The sequence below is a fragment of the Myodes glareolus genome, chromosome 20 (assembly GCF_982192425.1).
Source record: "Myodes glareolus chromosome 20, mMyoGla1.1, whole genome shotgun sequence".
Classification (NCBI taxonomy): Eukaryota; Metazoa; Chordata; class Mammalia; order Rodentia; family Cricetidae; genus Myodes; species Myodes glareolus.
This window is the reverse complement of record NC_142045.1, coordinates 27937748-27958151: the sequence shown is the minus strand read 5'-3', so window position 1 is coordinate 27958151 and position 20404 is coordinate 27937748. Positions and strand designations below refer to the sequence as shown.

The following is a 20404-nucleotide window of genomic DNA, read 5'->3' as shown; positions in this document are numbered from 1 at the left end:
GCACTGTTTGCTTTTGACCAGCGTCTCACAAACATTATCTCAGCAAGACATTCCCATTCTCATGGTAAAACAAGAAAAGAGAAGCTGGGTGACATAGGGAACTTGCTTAAGGCGATGAAACTAGACCAGAGCAAAGACTGGAATTAGATATGGATCTTCTCCTCACTGCCTTTTCTTTCACCTTGTCTAAAGATCTGCAGCCTGACCTGGCCCTTGGCCTTAGAGGATAGTCATAGCAAATCCATTTTTTAAAAAGCATCTAACTCTTCCAAGTTCTCAGAGGCCTCTAAGTGTCACTTGTGTGACTAGCATGATGGCTGTCATCTTGGGCTAGCATGATGGCTGTCATCTTGGGAACTCTGGAAGTTTTGTAAACACTATCTCATGAGTCCTCGTAAGACCAGACATTTTCAAACAAATGACATAATGTTGGCAGAAAGTTCTTGAGATCTGAAGATTGCACGCTTGGTATGAATGAACTCACAGCACCGTCCTGAAGCCTCAACAACTCTCCCAAGTAGGTGCCGTGAGAGCTGTCTTCTAGAAACGTCAAATCACAGTGGTGCTGGCACAAACAAGGTAGAGGCGGTGTCATATCTAACGAGACAGACTGGTTTGGAGGTAGAGAGATGCCAAAGGGGACTCCATGGTTACTCTGGTCCTTTACCAGTGGCTGACAAGCAAGGTGAAGAGATAAGGATGCTAACAATTGTGTTCGGGCTCATGGGAGAGAGTACTGGGGAAGACTCACGGTATGCAAGACTGGAGAATTTGATGTGTGCGTTCCTAGAATTCACCATTTTTGGTGGCCGTGATTCTGCTTACCAGAATCATCCCAGGAGCTTTTCCAACTCCTGACACGAAGGGGACCACTATGAAGAGTCCCTCTGAACAACCCACATAGCTTTTAATAGTGCCTTGGTGATTTTAATTGATGATTGTGATCTGAAATTCATTGAAGGCTCATTGATGATGTCATCTGAATTCAAAACTCACTGTTACAAGGGTGTCACTTTGTGCAGAAGTAGTAATTCTCAGACTGGCAACTGCTGGGATAAAGTAGAAACTTTTTTCTTTTAACTGAGTCAAGTACACAACAAAACTGAGCAGGGGTTCATTCTGCACACACCTCCTGTCTCTGTGCACACGGCTGCTTCTACCCGCATGTAGCCTCCCCTGCTAACCATTAGAAACTCTGTGAACATGAGGAAATTAAGTGATGCATCCTTGAATAATAATAATAAACCAAAATGGAAGTTTATATAAAGCTTGAAACACAAATCAAAACACAACATCCCAAAATATTAGGATTCATCAAAAGTAAGTTTAAAAAGGAACTCACTGAGAGAAGATATCTGCATACACGCTCAGCTCACATTTGGTGACGTAAAAGCAGAACACACTGCCACCTCAGAAGCCCCATTTTCTCAGAGTCTGTCAGTGTCTAAGGTCATCATTGATCCCGAGAGACAAACAGTAGTTTAGATGTGCCATGTATATTCTACAACGAGGGTTACATCGGCAGACATACTGAGTGTTACTGTAAGAGACAGTGGAGTGGATTTTGTTAAATAAATAAATAAGCTCAAGTACCTCAGCTCAAAAGCTAGCTGAACTGGCTCTTTCGTCTCCATGGTAACAGCTTCCACCTCTTTATCAACGCTGTCTGAGTGTGACAACCTAATGCTTTCCGTTGCAGAGAAGGTCACCCCATCTTTTGTACAGAATATTACAACAGCATCTCCAGGATGACCAAGGCCTCAGCAGATATGTGCAGATCACCAGACAGCATCTCTAGTTGCTCAACACCTATATCCCATTGACTACATTTCAGTTTGGAACCTGTTCTTGATTTAATGTTTTAAATACTAGCGTCAAGGTATCTATGTCATTTTCGGCCCTTAATGTAATAAAGTCTTTGTCCCAGCATGTTTTAATATTTTTGGAATGGTTGATGAAGTTCACCCTATAGGCAGGTTGCATTTGCAGCACTGTACATCAAAGTGTTCAGAGCACAGTGTGAGCTACAGCAAGGAGACTTGAGACGTGTCTGTGGTCTGCAGGTTCACAACACCCAAGGTGACATCCCAGATGGCCATGATTATGTGGTTCTTGAATGCCCGCAGCATCCTATCCAGGAAAAAAGGCTTCGACCAGGCATACTTGACATAGTGACAGAGTTATAGTGATGGGCTACACACAATAATAAAGATGGAGATATGGCAAGCGTAGGGCTCCTTGGTCTCAAAACAAAATCAGCATGGCAAAACTCGGTCGGACAACCACCTGGAATGGCCGTCGTCAAGGTAACAGACAACAAATGTTAGTGAGGAAGTGAAGAAATGGGGAGAAAGGAGTCATTCCTCGTTCACTGATGGTAGAACTATAAACTGGTATAGCCTCTATCCAAATCAGTGTGAAGGTCACTCAAACATTTAAAAATAGAATCATTGTATGCTCCTGCTGTACAGCTCCTAAGCACATACACAGAGAACTGCATATCCCATTGCTAAGCTATTTGCTCATCCTTTGCCCATTGCTGCTCTGTCTATTGACATGAGCAAGGGAGTGGAACCAGCCTAGATGTCTACCAGCAGATGAACTTTAAGAATGTATTACATATACACACCCCAGAATTTTTTATCTGTAGAAAAATGGGTAGATCTGCAATACAAGGTGACCCAAACTCAGGAAAACAAAAGTGTACATTCTGCCTCATATGTTGACCTAGCTTGTAATATATGTATCCATGTGTAATATATGTATCCATGTGTAATATATGTATCCATGTGTAATATATGTATCCATGTGTAATATATGTATCCATGTGTAATATATGTATCCATGTGTAATATATGTATCCATGTGTAATATATGTATCCATGTGCATAAGTGAGTGCAAATGTGGTTAAAGCTGTTAAGGACCAGAAAGAAGACCAAGGAAGAGGAAAGAGGAAAGCTGGAGAATGAGAGGTAGAGGTCAAAAGGACATGACCTGAAAGAACAACAGAGCTTGGGCCAGGGAATGATACTGAGGGGATGAGGGAAAGGAGGAGTGGTTAGTAGGACAGGGAGTTGGTGATGGATATGGATGTAGTATCTTAGGGTTTCTATTGCCATAAAGAGACTCCATAACCATGGCAACTTTTACAAAGGAAAGCGTTTAACTGGGTAACTTACAATTCAGAGGTTCAGTTCATTATCATCATGGTGGGACATGGTGGTGAGCAGGCAGATGCAGTGCTGGAGAAGGAGCTGAGAATTCTACATCTTTGATCTGTAAGCAACAGGAAGTGAACTGAGACATTGGGCAGTATCTTGAGCATTGGAGTCCCCAAAGTCCACCCCCACAGTGACACATTTCCTCTAACAAGGGCACACCTCCTAATAGTACCACTCCCTGTGAGCTTATGGGGGCCAATTATATTCAACCACAATCCCAGAGAACTTAGACAACAATGAGGACACTAAGAGAGACTTACACAGATCTAATCTACTAGGGAAGTAGAAAAAGACAAGCTCTCTTGAGTAAATTGGGAGCATGGGGACCTTGGGGGAAGGTTGAAGGGAAGAGGGGAGAGGCAGGGAGGGGAGCAGAGAAAAATGTAGAGCTCAATAAAAATCAAGTTAAAAAAAAAGAGTTGCCTTCAACGATATTAAAAAGATCCTCACCAGGCTTCTTTGGGTTTGTTTGCAAACCTTCCTAGGCATCCTCAGCTGTCTCAGACAGTACTGGCTTAGTGTTATTGTCCCTGAACCCTACACATGAACCCAGGGTAGCTATGCATGTAACAGATGAGAAGTACACCAAGAGGAATCCTTGGCCCAGTACTCCAGGTGGAGGATGTCTGTTTAATATAGATATCTCAGAACAGCACCTTTAGGGAACCAGAGTGTTGCTCCTATTTTATAAAGCATCTTGGTTGTGAATACTGCATACGGGGAGCCCTTTCTCTGTTTTGAGAATTCAGTACGTTAGCCGAGATTACACCCAGAAGTATGAACTCATTGGAGGAAGAAGTAAGAAGGTGGGTTCAGTTGTCTTGGTTTGTGAAATCTTCCTGTGTCATCTCATATAGCAGTCATGAGTTCTTTGGAAGAGCTGTTAGGCAATGATTTTGTGTGCTAGGTGCCTTAATATGGGATACCGGGACAGCAAGAATCAACTTGAAATTGAGCTTTGAGAAAAATCCAGTAGTCTTCTTGAACTGCAGTACCTCAAATATGTATTAGCTAAATTGACCAGGAAACACACACACATGTACACATGCACGCATGCACACACACACACACACACACACACACACGCACACGCACACGCACACACTCACGCACACACACAATGTTAAAGGAGAAAAAAGAAAACTACCTAATTTTTAATTGCACAGGGTCTTTGAGTCGACTTTTGTTTTGTTTAGTCATATCACATTATTTCCACAGACCAGCTTGGACCAACTTCTACAAATTTTAAAGCATCCTCTGACTTCAGAAAATAGAAACAAGGAAAACGAGGCAGTGTTACAAAAGGTTCTGATTAAAAAAAAATACTCAAAGTGAGGGTGTACCATCAATTTCATCTTTTAAAACGAAATACATAGACACTTGAAAGAAGAAAAAAGGCACTAGACTAAGCAGAAATGATATGTCTATGTTTTCCAAACACTGTTGAAATTAGGGCTTCCCCTAATCTTTTTAGTCTAGTTACCCTGCCAGCCTGGTCTGGCCCCTCCTTCCACCTCTTCGCAGTTGTAACTGTCTCCCAGTGCCTCCTTTAGAATGACTTTTCTGTCTGACTAGGACAATGGCTTCCTCCTGTGCTTAGATTGTTTGGGGGACTGTAAATAGGTTCCTGGATGATTTGGGGTATGCATCTTCCTTTTCTTGTTTTTGACTTCTTTCCAAAAGCAATTTATGGTAGAACTTCAGGAACTTTAGATAAGTCAATTGAATCAAGACAAAAAGAACCATAAAAGTTGGCTAAAATCAGTCACCATATTAAATATCATCTATGCACATATAGATATAAATATAGAATCCGTTATGCTCTGTTTTGGAACTTTTAAAAAACTGATTTATTTTATGTCCATTGGTGTTTTGCCTGCATGTAAGTCTGTGTGAAGGTGTCATGTCCCCTGGAAATGGAATTGCAGACAGCTGTGAGCTGCCATGTGAAAGCTAGGAACTGAACCTGGGTCTTCTGGAACACTATCCAGTGCTCTTAACCACGGAGTCATCTCTCCGACCACTGTTCTGAAACTCGTTAATGGCTTTATGGTCTTCCTCTGACTTAGTAGCTCCTTTTGATCACCCTGTTCTGGTTCCATTTCACCCCAACAATTCCCTGTGATCAAACAGTTTTAGTTTTACCATGGTGATGGGAAATACCTGATAGGAAGAGCCAAAGGGAGAAAAGGTACATTCTCGTTCACGTGTGGAGAGTTCAGATCATTTTGGCAGGGGAGGCCTGCAAGGCTGGTGAAGTGGTGGGAACACGGAGCGGAGACTATTCGCATCCCGCTGGGACAGGAAGCAGAGAAAGGGGCTTGGACCTGGGCCTTGGCCCAAACCTTCAAAGGCTCGCCCTCTGTAACCTATTGTTTCTAGGCAGGCCTCACTTCCATAACCTCCCCCAAGTAATCCCATCAGCTGGGAACGCTCAAAACAAGAGCCTGTGGGCTTATGATAATCTCTGGAAACTAAACTATTGTGAGCATTCTTGATAAGGTTCCAAAAATGGATTTCTGAAAGTAAAAATACCAAGTGCATGTAGATGTACACATTTTAGACTGTTGGCGAATGCCTCCAATCTGCTGTTCTGAAAAGCTGCCCTCAGCCTCATGGTTCTCTGCATGAGACAGGAGTGTGGGGGAGTGGGGGTGGGTATTATCAGAAGCCTCACCTACGAGAAGAAATAGAAAATGTGATGCAGGCAGCATGCCATGATCTTCTTAGACTTCACTTCAGGAAATGCTGTTCCTATAGGTGGATATCTGTGATTTGGTGAAAAACAAAAACAAGCAAACAACCCCCCAAAACTCCTGGCATTCAGAGGCCTTGCCTGCTCTTCAAGAGATTAGAATCTATAATAGTTTTTATTATTTTTGTGTTGCCAGATAATAAAGAATTATTTTTGGTGCAATCTCCCAAGGGATTTTTCTAGACAAATGTAGATGACTAGAATATTTCAGACCAGGGTACTGGCTAAAAACAGAACTTCACAATGATGCAGGGTAGCTTTTGAAAGTGGTTTCCTCTGAACGATAGCGACGTCTATTAAAAGAATACACAAATAAAGGGAAACTTTGAGTCACTTCAAGTTGGACGCTGAGATAGGGGTGATGGAGAGTCGTAGAAGCGGGAGAGGAAGGGATGGCATTCGGTGTGGGCGTGGCTGGGGTCCAGTGTGGTGTGGGGAGAACCTGCTTGGATCAGGGAGCATGAACACGTACGGCATGGCAGGCACTCTGTGAGTGCCCTGTGAAGGGCACGTTTGGAACTGATGGGAATCAAATGCCAGCAATAACCCTACCTTTGTGGTCGAATCTGACAGAAAATGTGGACTTCTAAGTCTTCTAGGTAAACTGAGACCCAAGGGCTCCCTGGTACCCATCTCACATAAGTAATGCCTCTACTTTGGGTTTTGTACTGCTGTAGGGTAAAATCGCCAGGCAGAGAAGCCCACCCTAGTGCTGAAACCTAAGCCAGTGAGAGAAACACTTTAGCCCTGAATGCAGGACCAGAGAAATGCACCTTGACCCTGAAATCAGAGCCAAAGAAACACGCTTTGGCCCTGGAACTAGAACCAGTGAAAGGAATACATTCTGGCCTCGAAAATAGAGCCAAAGGCTAAAAGGGGCCACTGAAAGAAACCCAGTTTGGCCCTGAAACCAGAGCCAACTCTGCCCCTGACCAACTAGATCAACCAATTCCTGAGCAGGAAAACTAACCAATCCCTGAGCAGAAAATTTTCTCACTGGAAAAACCCCACCCCTAAGAGCCCTATGTAAGCCCCTCTGCCGTACAGTTGTGGGCTGTCCTTTCCCACCCTGGCAGAGGCAGCCAGTTTCCTGGACTCCTTCTTCACACAGAGAGTTTTGGGTGAAGATCTTCTTTAACCAGCATGGAGCAGAAGAACCTTTGCTGAGCAGGAAAAGTAACAACTCTTTGGCCGAGCCGAAGAAGATTGCCACCTTTCTGCAGGGGTCTCCCCTTTAGCAGAGTGAAGCAGAAGAGGTAACACTTTGGACCAGAGCAGGAGAAATGGCTAGCTCTTCTGGAATGTTCCCTCAGGGAAACCAAGCAGAGCTCAGCTCTCTCTAGGAAAGCAGGATTGCTACATCCTGTGTGAAGAGCATCCCTCACCGCACCCCGGCTTCGGGTATAGCCTGACTTCCGACAAGTCAGGATACCTTCCCTCCCGAGCTATAACGCTGGCATCTTCCATGTGTATTATCTATTTAAAGTTAATTTTCTGACCTGTGGGGCCTTGGGTAGGCAGAGCTACATTAAAGGATTTTCCTGTTACATGGCTCACACACTGTCTTTTAAAGCAGAAAAGAGAGGGGAAACACTCATGAAGAACTCATTAAATTTATGTCTCAACTGCTGAAGAGGAAAAAAAATGTATCACTGTTTTTTTTTTCCATTAAGTTGTAAAAGTCTGCATGACTTAAATAGTTTCAGGCTAACTATTCCAGCCTTGTTCCTACACTACAGACAAAATTTAAGTTTTGTTTCAGCTTAAAACTAGTAATTTTCTTTTGCCCAGGACAGCACACTATATTTTTAATATACTATTAAAATTGAATTAAGTAGAAGGTATTGTTTTCAAACCACACCTTCTTTAAGTGCTTATCAAAATATACAAATTCTGTTTTACTCGGAGTGAACTTCTTTTTATTTTGAATTATCTTCTCAATTTTTGATTGCCTAAATATCACCTCTTCCGTATTGCAGAACAATCCCAAGCTGCATACAACCAAACATAATAGAACTGAGCCACTGTGGATTGCTTTCGACTTGCTCTATAATTTTGGAACAGTTGGAACTGCTTTTCATATGAACTGCACTGTTTTTTGACATATTCATATATTTTATAATTTGAAAAGTAAAATAAAATTTGCATTTATCCCAAGTTTTCTAAAATGGGGGTGAGGTAGGAAGGATCTTAAAATCTGCTGCCCAGTGTTTCCGAGCACGTACCTTTTCCTCGGTCACTAGCTAAAACCATTCTTAATAAACTATCTCTCTTTCTGTTGCCTTACTTGTAACCTTGGTACAGCTTTTTCTTTTGCCTTGGGAAACAAGAAACTGGAAACTTCAGCTTTGGCTCCCGGCCTCCCTCAGATCCACACCCATGATAACTGCGTTCCTTCTGTGCCCTCACACCTTTCTTTTCCAGCTGACCCTGGATGCCCTGTGTTTTTCTGAAGCTCATCAGCTCTTTCCTTTAAGGAATGGGGCAAAATAGAGAGGTGGATGATTATGGAGGAATGAGAAAGGAAAGGGGCCCCTCACCTGGGGAAGAAGCAGAAATTCCAGCATGATGCTGTGGGTGGTCTGAATAAAGATGGTCCCCAGAGGCTCATAAGAAGTGGCGCTATTAGGAGGTTTAACCTTGTTGGAGTAGGTGTGCCCTTGTTGGAGTAGCTGTGCCCTTGTTGGAGTAGCTGTGCCCTTGTTGGAGTAGGTGTGTCCTTGTTGGAGGACGTGTGTCACTCGTGGTGAGTTTTATGGTTTTAAATGCTCAATCCAGACCTAGTGTAACTCTCTCCTCCTTCTGCCTGCCAATCTGTATGTGAAACTCTCAACTATCTCTCCAGCACCATGTCTACCTGCGTGCCATCGCGCATGCATTCCCACTATGATGACAATGGACCAAACCTCTGAACCTGTAAGCAAGCCCTAATTAAATGCCTTCCTTTATGAGAGTTGTTGTCATGGTGTCTCTTCATAGAAATAAAAGCCCTAACAAAGACAGATGACAACGGCTTATAGACCTGCAGTTTTCTAAGAATCTCATCAGAAACCAACCTACATGGTAAGTTAAAAACCCCTTAATCAGCTTTAGGTGCTCCTGGTTTTTACCTTGTTAAACTGCAATCCCATCCCAGGTGTCTCTGGACACAGCCTCTAATTCTCTTATAAAAAGAGAGGAAAGGGGAAGAAACAATTTTTTAACCAACTTTTAAGGTGTAATGTGAGAGCCACTGAAATGGTATGTGTGACGAACCCTGGCATCTTCTATGCTTCCTAGGAACACCCATAGCCACACTTAGGTCTGTCTTACTCTCTGACACTCTCTCTTGAGAAGCCCACGCTGATACTTGAATGTGTCTTTCTTCCTGAGTGGCTTTCTCCTAACACACAGCTTTAAAGCTTACACTAAACTTCCTTTAATAAAGTCACCAGTTCTTTACACTGGCTGGTCCTGAAATTCTTTTCTGCACCGAAGCCACAAATCAAAATTTAGGCTGCATTGAGGTCCATGAAAGACTTCAGTCTGCTGGGGTGGAGCTATGCCTCTGTACCCTCACCACGGGTAGGGAGGGGGGTCTCCCTTTCGTTATCCAGACCCTTTTCCTTTATGGTGCTACACACAGACAACTCCTAATATTTATCTAATCTTTCTGGATTTCCTACTGCAGAGAGTGCCCAAGAGTTCCTGAGAGGTCCATGCATAGATATTTGGGCTATGAGGCCAAACTTCAGTAGAAAGGCAATAGTACCAATACTTTTCATAAACCTTTAACCAAAATGTTAACTCCATTTCCTTTAATTATGACTATGTGCAATAAAGCAAAAATAACATCATAACTAATGTCACGTTTTGATCTAGAGTATTCGTATATGTTTTCATATCATATTGAATTGCTATTGTTTCCTCAGAAATCTCAGTTAAATTGACATCTTATTTCAAAGGTATGAGTTGTTTTACTTTTTAGGCTTCATCTAGAACACATGGACAATTGTAAGCTTGTCTATAGAGGTGAAGAAACACAGTAGAATTTCAAGACAACTACTATATAATTTTATTTTTAAATTATTTTATTTTATTTTGAGGATAAATGTTTAGTCTGTGCTCCACGTACAAGCAATGCCTGCAGAAGCCAGAAGAAGGCGTAGGATCCACTAGAGTTGGAGTTACAGATGGTTGTGAGCTGCCATATGAGTGCTGGGACTCAAAACCAGGTCCTCTGGAAGAGCAGTCAGCGAGCCATTCCTTTAGCCCCAATTTTAATTTCCATGATAAATATTCCAATGTATTGGCTTGCTTCATATGTCTATATATCTTATTTTATATGCTTATAGGCATTATTAGGAAAAGTCTCCAGGCTTCACCAGACTGCCAGCGTGATCCTAGCACAAAGACGTGGGGACTTTGGGTCAGGGATCACTGCAGGTACTGTGCCCAAAGGAAGAGCGCTCCATCTAACAGCCGTGAAACTCTTGATTAGCTCTCTTGTCTGTTGCCCAGGACAATGAACCAAAGCCAAGCCTTCTTTTGTACAAGACCCAGGGGTTATGATCTGAATGCATATGTTTAACACTTGGTCCCTGGATGGTGTTAGGAGGTGCTGGAAACTTTAGAAATGGAACCTAGCTGGAGAAAATGGGTTGGTGGAGGACATGCTTTTGAAAGTTCTATCGGGTCCCCAGCCCCTTGCTCAGCCTGCTTCCTATCTACCATGAAGTGACCAATGTGCTCCTCTCCGAGCTCCTACCAGCTTTCCCACAGGACTAGGATCAATGCAACCCATGGTCCCGGACTGAAATCTCTGAAACTGTAAGCAAAATAAGTAGTTCTAGCTCCATCGAAGTAGTTCTGCCAAGCAGAGGGTTAAGGGATCCTGTTACATCAAGACAAAACTAGAACAAGACAAAAACCAAACAAAAATGTAAATTTGCGCACTGAGAGAGAAAAGCATGCTACCTTACCCGGGAGTGTGATGACTGCAGCAGCCAGCAGAAAGGAAAGATAGCTAGCTGGCTTGGTAGCCTCAAGAGATAGAATAGCCGTGGTTATCTGTTGACAGAAAGAAGAAGGTAGAAGCAAGGATAAGGCAGGGAAAGCAGGAGAAAGGACCCAGAGGCACAGATGCCACTCAACCTGTAGACCACAGATCACAGACAGGGAGGGAAAAGCAGGAGCTGTCAGACAAGAGCATTGGTGTGTTTTACTGTGTATATTCACTGTAGGTCACCTTCCCAATCCAGTCCTGCTAAGCTTGAAACCAGCTCTCTGGAACCAACTGTCTGCATTTTAAAAGCATCCTTTGTCGTCCACAAAAGGTAACAGATCTTCCTAAGCGTTAGGGAGACGTCCTCCCTCCATGACTCTGATAAATTACCTGACCGGAGAGGTTGCCTCTTCTCACAGAAAACCAAAGCAACAGCTGAACGGTAGAGGAAGTTCATTTTGTGCTCAGCAAGCAAGTGTGGGGCATTCCCTTGTGGTCTTCAGTTCCCTACCCCACCAAACCCGTTTTCCCACCATGGACATCAACCGTTTTCTTCCATTCCCCATCTTCGTTCTTGTCCAACCATCTTGCCCTTTCCCTTTATACACAGTCTCTGTCTTTGAAGGGCACAAAGCTTTCTACATGAGAGAAAACTCCAGCATCTAGCAGTGTTTGCAGCCGCTAGCAGCTTTACATATTTTCCTCTCCCCTACTTGGGTGAGTGTTTTCCAAATCCAGGCAAGGGCTTTTCTCTCATTTCAAGGGGTCTCTTAGAGACTGGTACACATCCAAATGGGAAACACCATATAAACAGTTAAAGCTGTCTTTTCAGGGATTTTGGTCCTTCTTGGTCTTAAAAGGGAAACCGGAGGTCTTTTATTTAAAATACACATATGCACAATAGTTAAATGTGATTTTTACCTTAAATATTGAAGAGTTTATCTCAGCCACGCTGAGGACAGTTATTCAGTCTGTAAAATGCCGTCAGAATGAGGGCACCCTGTCACCTCATTCTTTAAAACAAAGTTTGCTTGCTAGCTGCAAACGCTGACATCACGTGAGGATGTCAGCACATTTCTTTATAAAAGCAGAATATATGGAATATGATACACCAGTGCAAAGTTGCATAATGCCAGTAAAATATACAAGTTACGACGAAATAAAGGAAGCGTGTGGTTCTGTCTTGGGTTCTTTCAGCAGTCATATTGCTGGAAAGAAAATGAAATTTACATTAGGCTATGATCAGCGTCAACACATGGGGGAATCTGTGTACTTTGCATCCCTATTCAAAGCAATCATAACACAGAGTGACTGCTATCTTTATTGAAACCTAGCCAATCACACCTGGAGCTCAGACAAGGCTCACAAAATGTTTCCTAAACAAACCAAACCCACTTTCTTTCCCAGGAAAGCTTATCAAAAGTGTTCATGGAAAACTGCAGGACATTGACACAGAATGGGCTTGTAGTGTGCCTATGTGGGTCTCTACTCTGGAGGAGTAATTTAAAAGGACGTCATGGGAACTTCCCACTGGTGTGAGCTTACTGTGGGTCACCTTTCAAATCAAATGCTAGCAAGCTGGGAGCCGGCTCTCCTGGATTCAATGCCCTGTCCTGAGGCAGCATCTTTTGTCATGCACATAAAGGTAATAGATCCTCCTAAACGTTAGGGAGAGGAGCCCATTCTACGGTGTCTCCTATGAGGACCCACGCGCCTGCCTACAGTTCAGGAGATTACCTCTCCTCACAAAGCCCAGAACCAATTTTGTCCACCCAACTGCTTCTGCCTGTGTCCCAAAAGCACGGAAGTCGAGCAATAGCTAAGTTTTATGCTCTGCTTCCTATGAGTTTCAAGGGTGAGCAGGGGTTTTGCATGTAAGAATTACTCCCAAAGGTTTTATTCTATTCTCCTTCCCCTCCGTTGCCTGAAAAACAACGCTATTCTGAAGTTTTCCAACTTGGCTGTTCTCTTGGAAATTTGTCAGGATCCCAAAGGAATTCTTAATCTTGTGGTGCTCGGCTGGTAGGGAAAGCTAGAAGTGTATTCTAACTTCTCAGAATGTGTAGAAAACTCCTGGATATTTACAGCCAGGGTTTTCCTGGTAGCAGTGACTTTGGGTCTCTACTAGGGTTTTTGTTTTGCTTTGTTTGTTTTTTGCTTTATTCTTAAGGAAAGTCAGAAGATACTGAATTAGAGGGATAAATAGAATGGGATCTAAAATATAAATTTAAAAGTTTGCTTATTTCACCTTGTTTTAAAGAATAAGACATTGAAGAGTGACTTCCCAAAATGGGCCAGATCTTAACTCCCAATTGTTCAATAATAGATATTTTTAGGAAGAGAAAGAAAATAAAACTTTCTCCATGACAAACATGTGGATATTTGACTCCTAAGTCATATCCCCAGGAAACCAGAGCTTCCTGGCTTTCTCTCACATAGAAAATTTCTTTCAGAGTGCTACTCAAAGTCTAATCATGCTCCAGGCTTACTGCATAGGCATTTTTGTTATTCCTTATTAGGGCAGAATTACAGAGGATCCATCAGGACAGGAAGTATAGAGTATATGCTAAGAGGAAGGGCTTGAGCAAAGAATTGAAGTCTATTACCTCCTGTCTAAGTGATCTTAAACATCTTGTTCAATGCTTGAGTCAGCCTCATCTGGAGAGTGAATTTGGTGTTACATCTGATGGAATCAATATTGGTTACTATTGATGTGTACTAAGGAACGTGAAGGCAAGCATCTTGGACACGTCTATGTAAACTGTAACCAGAGCGGGGTGAGTGAAACATACAGGGACCAACTTGAAAGAGGTACTGTGTCTATGGGCAAAGTGCTCCTGAGCCCACAGAGCCACCTACAAACCAAGAATCGATAACTGCAAAGACAGAGTAAGAATAAGTGCAGGTAGGTTAAGCGTGTCTGGTTCTGCCTTTTCTCTTTGATGGGAAGAACAGTGTCTTGTGGCAACTGAACACTACAGGGCTAGGCCTCGACATTGTCATGTGAGCTCTCACCTGTTGGTGGGAGCAGCAGTAGCCACATATGCCGCCGAGCACTCCATTTATGACTTGAATGAGACACAAGATGAATTCAGTTCCCCCGAATGTCAAGAGGAGAGAAAATAGAGTCACGTTCCATTCTACAATATTCTTAGGTTCATAGCACTGGGACCATGTCGCGGGCTCCAGCAGGTACCTGTGGACAGAAGAGAAACTTCAGGCTCATGACCATGAATTAAAGGATATCTCGTGACTTACTTCTTCATGTGGAAGTGTGTATTCAGAAACGCAAAATTGAATTAACACAATAATGTGTGCTAGATCCTGGTACAACATGCCAATCCAACGAATGGCAAGTTGCAGCCCACAGGTTATTGGAATGATAAACATACAATTAAAGCACCAATTCTAACATTCTGGGATTCTGTGGCTAAAATTTTTATATTCCTTAAAACACATATGATTTCTCGTGAGAAAAAAACAAAGCTATGTTTGCATCATATTTAAAACCAAGTTATGTGTCCTATGGATGTAAACTAAAAAAGACATGGAAAGATGAAAGCAATTCATATTGGAGGGGAGTAAACTTATAAAGTATATTTTTATTCTGTTACCCCCTTTTATCATTGCTTTAGTTATTGTATATGGGAAAGATATTGAGTAAATATTTATTTGAAAAACTTATTTTACATTAGATTTTTGAACTTTAAGGCATTAATTTAGATTATTTCATTAAGACACTAAACACTTTCCTTTTTGAAAATTAGCCAAATTCTGCCAAGTTAGAATTCAAGGGGTTTTTATTGTCAAAAAGTTTTGTTGACGTAATTTTTTTCTAATTTTCTAAGCGAAAAGTTGACTAGCAATAGAATGTGCAAGGGCTTAAATCTAGCCTCTTTCCCTCATGGTGCTGTGCCCATGCCTCTGTGGCAACAGAAAAGAAAAACACCTTTCCTTCGGCTGTTTGATTACTGAGCTTCTGTGTGTGTTCAAAACTGAGCTGGAGCTGGGACATAACGGTCGGCTATGTCCTTCAAGAATATGGACTCTAACAGAGGAGTCCAAGTGCACTGAACAGGGACACAAAGTGTGAAAGGCTTCCAACGAAAAACAGCTCCCAGAGAAAATGCTTTTATGCCTCCTCAGCAAGGCTGAGCTCCGTGGAGGCAGGGGCAGAGCCTGGGCTTTTTAAACCCAGCCTCCAGCAGTGTCTGGGACATGGTGCATATTAAAAACCACAGCAGGATAAATAACAACTAGAACTCCTCTTGTTAAAAATCGCCAGGCCATGTGAAGACCGTGTGTTCCTGCGTGTGTGCATGCTTGTGTGCGTGTGTGCATGTGTGTGTGAGTGAGTGTGTGTGTATGTGCGTGTGAGTTGGATTTCTTTTCTAGAATATCAGTCCTTGCTACCTCACAGAGTGTTTGGATTCCCAGTGTAGTAGGATTGAACCATGTGGGAACATCAAGGAGTGACTTAACCCCACGAAGAGGCCTGGTTCCATTCCTTATCACATCTCCCTACCCCAGTTTAAAACCAGACGTCTAACTTTGGAAAAGTACACTGAGCCACTAAGATATTCAACTTGTTGTTTTAAAACAAACCACACTGCCGCCACTCCACCCCTAAAAAACAAAAGAGAAGTCTGTCAGTCTGACCCTGTGTTTCTGCTTGTCAATGGAACAAAGTCTGTTTTTCAGGTCACAGAGTCAAAATTTTCTTTGGCTCTCCTTAACTACTGAAGAGTTAATCGGTGGTTTGGAACTGCTACTTCTCTACTTATTGAGATCCCTGGACAGATTCAAATAAGGAGTGTTCTAGAAGAAGAGAAAGATTTTTTTTTTGGAAGCATAAGTGAGTAATGGGAGAAGTGTACAAACGACTCTTAAAATCTGCTGAGTGATAGACATGCATCCATGCATCCCAGTTGCATGCATCATGACTGGCCTCGAAGCTGGTTTCATGCAACAGTTCTGCATGCATGGACAAACATGAATCATTTTCTATGAGCACATTATGTTCTGAACAAAGATGAATCACTCTGGTGACATTAAGCCTCCAGCTCCCGTAAGTAGCAGTTTCCCTCCAGAGGCTATGATTTGGTCATGTTCATCCTAAGGTAACGCTGGCACTGCTCACCGTGTGTCACCCTGCACACGAACATTTCACATGTACATCACCTCATTCGTGCTCACGGCAACTGCAGATGGAGTCACCGAGACACAGAGAGCTCAGTTCACTTCTTCCTGTTCTTAGAGAGCGAGGGTGGAGCTGAGATTGGAGAAAAATTCCCAATTTTTCTCTCAAGAAGGAAGAATCACACTTTCTCTCCCTCCTCTTTCTCTCTCCACATACTTGTCATACAATTCATGAGGAACAAAATTATTGATCATATAAAGTACGATCCATGGGCATTATTAGTATTTTCATCTTTGTCTTTCGAAAACTTAATCTTTAAAATTCAAACTTAAGCTGAATCAGAGCTGGGGTCAGGGCTGAAGAGCATGTGCCACTCTGGCATAGAGAGTACCCTAATTCAGTTCCTCGCACTCACACCAGGCAACTCACAACTGCCTGTGAGTCCAGCTCCAGAATACATGAAACCTTTTTCTGGACTCTGTGGGCACCTGCACACACACATACACTCTCACACACATGCATACACTCAGACATCTACACACACACATACACTCTCACACACATGCATATACTAACACATCTACACACACATGGATACACTCACACAATGCATATACTAACACATCTACACACACATGGAAACACACATGCATATACTAACACATCTACACACATGGATACACTCACACACACACGTATACACGCACACATCTACACATACATGCATACACTCACACATACATGTATACACTGACACATCTACATATACATGCATACACTCACACACATTTATACACTATACATACACTTGCATATACTCACACACACGTGTACACTCACATCTACACATGCATGCATATGCTCACACATACACATGTGTACACACATACATGTATACACACATCTACACATACATGCATGCACTCACACACATGCACACACTCACACACACACATTTATACATTCATACACACACACACATAAAAATTAGAAATGGAAATAAAATCTCTTTCTTTATAGAAACAAGTCCGTAAAGGACAAACCGTGCTCATTCATTTCCACATATACCAGTTTCCACCAGCTTTTCCATTCTGTTCCTTTGTCATAAACAGTAAAAAGAAAATACCAGCACAAGAAAATAGGACCTCACATAACTACACTGAAGTTAGAGTTCTGGCTAAGACCTTTCCTCTGTCTCCTGGTGACTTAAATCAAGAGTGTTTACATGTAATGCATGAGCCAGCATATGCAGGTGTAGGGTGGGAGCATTGTTTGTCCTGGGCTTTGCTTACATAAGGATACTCTAATACTTTCTTATAAATTAGTAAAATGTGTTGCCTTTGATCTGCTCACCATTGTGGTTTAATGTACACAGTATCCGAGCATACACTCTGTCCAGCAGACAGGCTGGGCTAAAAGAGTCACTGGTCCTTTCTAGCAATGAGATCTTGGATAAGCCTCTTCATCTTTCCCTGCCTCTTTTTCTCATTTGTAAAAGAGAAGTAACTACGGGAGTGTCTACAGAGGGCTGTTGCAAGAACAAAGTCAGCAGCTAGAATTTTTTAGGGTTGATGATTGCTTATCCATTCTTACACACTGTGTGATATAGGGTGGATGGGCAGATGGACGACTTGGTTTCATGTGTGCTGGCTAAGAGTGCATTCCTAGGCAGAGAACAATTACGTACTGTCCGTCCGTGTTGGCAAAGGTGTAGTTCCACACACCGTGGGAATCGCTACACTTTGGTCCTTCTGCCAAACCCAGCGCTGCCACAATGACACAGTAGCCAGATCCCGCAATGCCAATGAGAGCAGCCATGATAGAAGAAAGCATCTAGGGAGAGAAAAAGCAAGAATTAAGCCGCTGCCCCGCGTCAGGAAAGGAGCCCTTTCACCGGGAGGCAGTGCAAGGACTTACTGTGCATCTCTTGCCGTAGTTGTCCCGGCCGCAACTACAGCCACAGCAGTCGTCTTCCTCCAGCCCGATGAACACAAACGCCGGCAGGAGTATCTGGTCAGAAGGCAACAGAACCAAGTCATTGTCTTTCCCTGAGTGCATGTGGCCAGGGTTAGGTTTTCTGTAAAACCTGTCTATTTCTGATGATTACAATAACCAAATAGCACAAACAATGGGAAAAGCCTGAGGAGAAACAAAAGGATTACATTTGCTCGTTTCCACGTACAGTGGGCGAGCAAACAGAGTGTGAAATGGTAATCTATAAATGTGAGCTTTGGCAGAACCCCTAACATGTTTTCCTATGAAACCTGTCAGCGCTGTTATTTAAAACTGATTTCCCCCTTGTCAAACACGTTTCAAATCTTGAGTAAAATGGCTCACGCATTTTCAGTAGGTAAAAAAAGATAAAAGATTTAGTATAAAAAACATATGATCTGTTTCAGCTAAGCGGTGATGCTTGTCAAATAAGGATGAACTTCTTGATGTTTAAGGCCACAGACACTAAGCACAGCGGATATTAAGCAGTGACTTTGTTTGCTCATGTAATTGTATTTGTGTTAATTACGGAAACATGAATGGTAACAATGCTTACATTCAAAGCACACTTGCCAAGCCATGTTACAGTGAGTATATTAGGTTGAACTGTCTTAACACCTTTCAGTTGGCAAAGAAAAATCGTCTTCTCTATGACAGTAACAATTCCATAAAACTTCTCTTTGCAATTCTTAGTTCCAGCAGTTTAAATGAGCAAACCCAAATGTGTCCACATTTCATGTGTGTTGAGGTCAAAGCTAAATTGTCAAGTAAATTGCTGTCAGCTTCAACTAAAAACAAACTGTGGAAAAAACAACACATTCCCCCATTAGACTGGCACTAACCTGCTTCTAACTCGAAACCCAGGAGAAAGCCTGCACTTATCTGAAAATACCAGTGCAATCACTTAGTGTTTCCCCCATCACGGACGCTGGGAAAGAAGCAACCGAGCCTAATTTAGACCCCAGACTGTTTTCTTGGTACATGCCCACTCTCTTCAGCTCCTGGGAGCAAACGAGAAGTGCCTGCCAATCCAGCTCTCAGAAACTCGATAGCCTCTCAGATCTTGAAAAGTGGTTGCTTTTTCAAGCCGTACAAGAAAAGCTTCGGGGAACAGAGAGTTCACTCTAAGGTAAAAGACTTTATTCAAACAACATCTACTGAGATTAGCAAAAAGTTTAACTCAGCCTTGCGATAGATATTCCCGCTTTCACGGGGAAGAGCAGCAGCAGCAACAGCATCCGCAGGATTTACGGGTAGGCATAGAAACCGTCCCATGAGAAGAATGCACACTGCCATTCAAGAGGAGAGGAATTCCGTAGTGGAAACAGTTCTGAGTAACTTACCAGCAGGCCTCCGCCTACGATGCCGGCAAAGAACCACACAAAGCGGCTGAGGTGGTCGTCGTAAGCATACTTGGTTTCCCCGTTGGGAAAGTAGAGCAAAATGTTTGCTACGATGCAGAGGACAGCAAACCACACCAGAGAGTGTCCGATGTATCTTGTACACTTGCCAGAGCACATGGTGGCAGCAAGAGCCCTACAGCCTTTCCCCGTTTCCTCTCGTCAGTTCAGTGATGTCCCGGATCAGACAACAGTGTGCCCGTTTGACGAGAAAAGCCGACGCAGTTCACAGCCCATTCCTGCTACCACTTAAATAGGGCCAGTTTTTAGTGCCAGTAAATGAGGTCCTTTGCTTCTATTGGTCCAGACTTCAGGCTCCGGTTGGGGTGGAGGGGTGTGAAGGGATGCCCCGCCCTTCAAATGAAATCCTTGGGACCGTGAAACCAGGAGTAGGAAGTGAGAAAACAGCCTCAGTCACAGGCAGGAGAGAAAATGAGTAATCCACGGTGCAGCTTCTTACAGGACAGAGATGAGGGGGAAGTCTGGCACAGCTTCACCTAACTGCCCAGAGCCCTGCTGGGACGCTTCGAGGCTTTGCAAGAGCTGGGATTTTTTTTTTCTCTTGCAACCGTTTGGCCAGCTTCCAGTCCGAGGTGGTGTTCACTTCTGCATCAGCACCGATTTAATTTGGGACCTGGGGCAAGTTTCCTCAGCTCTGAGCTCATTTCCTTGTCTGTTTAAGACAAAGTGCCCAAGCTATCACCCACAGGTTTAAGGAGGCTGCTGGGAAAATTACAGTGACTTCCTTTCCTCTGCCTGCGGCTAGTTCTGCTTAACAGATCCCATACCCTGCTTCCCTGGACGGCGCGGCGGAGGGCATCTGCCCCACAGCAAGATGGTACCCAGCAACATAACAGCTCAAACATCCCCTGACTAACGCTGCTCAGCGAAGCAGTGCCAGGGTCAGAGAA

At 43.1% G+C, this 20404-nt stretch overlaps 1 protein-coding gene and 1 pseudogene across 1 annotated transcript; both read right to left on the bottom strand.

Moving 5' to 3' along the window:
- Window positions 1-1371: 1371 nt before the first annotated feature.
- LOC125394210 (DNA sliding clamp PCNA pseudogene) lies at window positions 1372-2201 on the bottom strand (annotated as a pseudogene).
- Window positions 2202-10029: 7828 nt separating this feature from the next.
- On the bottom strand, window positions 10030-19808 carry Tm4sf1 (transmembrane 4 L six family member 1). Its single transcript, XM_048424710.3, has 5 exons — window positions 19437-19808; window positions 18019-18111; window positions 17789-17934; window positions 13977-14157; window positions 10030-12169 (listed from the first exon to the last, which is right to left on the bottom strand). Exons 1-5 carry the CDS (start codon window positions 19611-19613, stop codon window positions 12155-12157), a joined length of 612 nt encoding a protein of 203 aa, XP_048280667.1. The 5' UTR covers window positions 19614-19808; the 3' UTR covers window positions 10030-12154.
- Window positions 19809-20404: the final 596 nt, after the last annotated feature.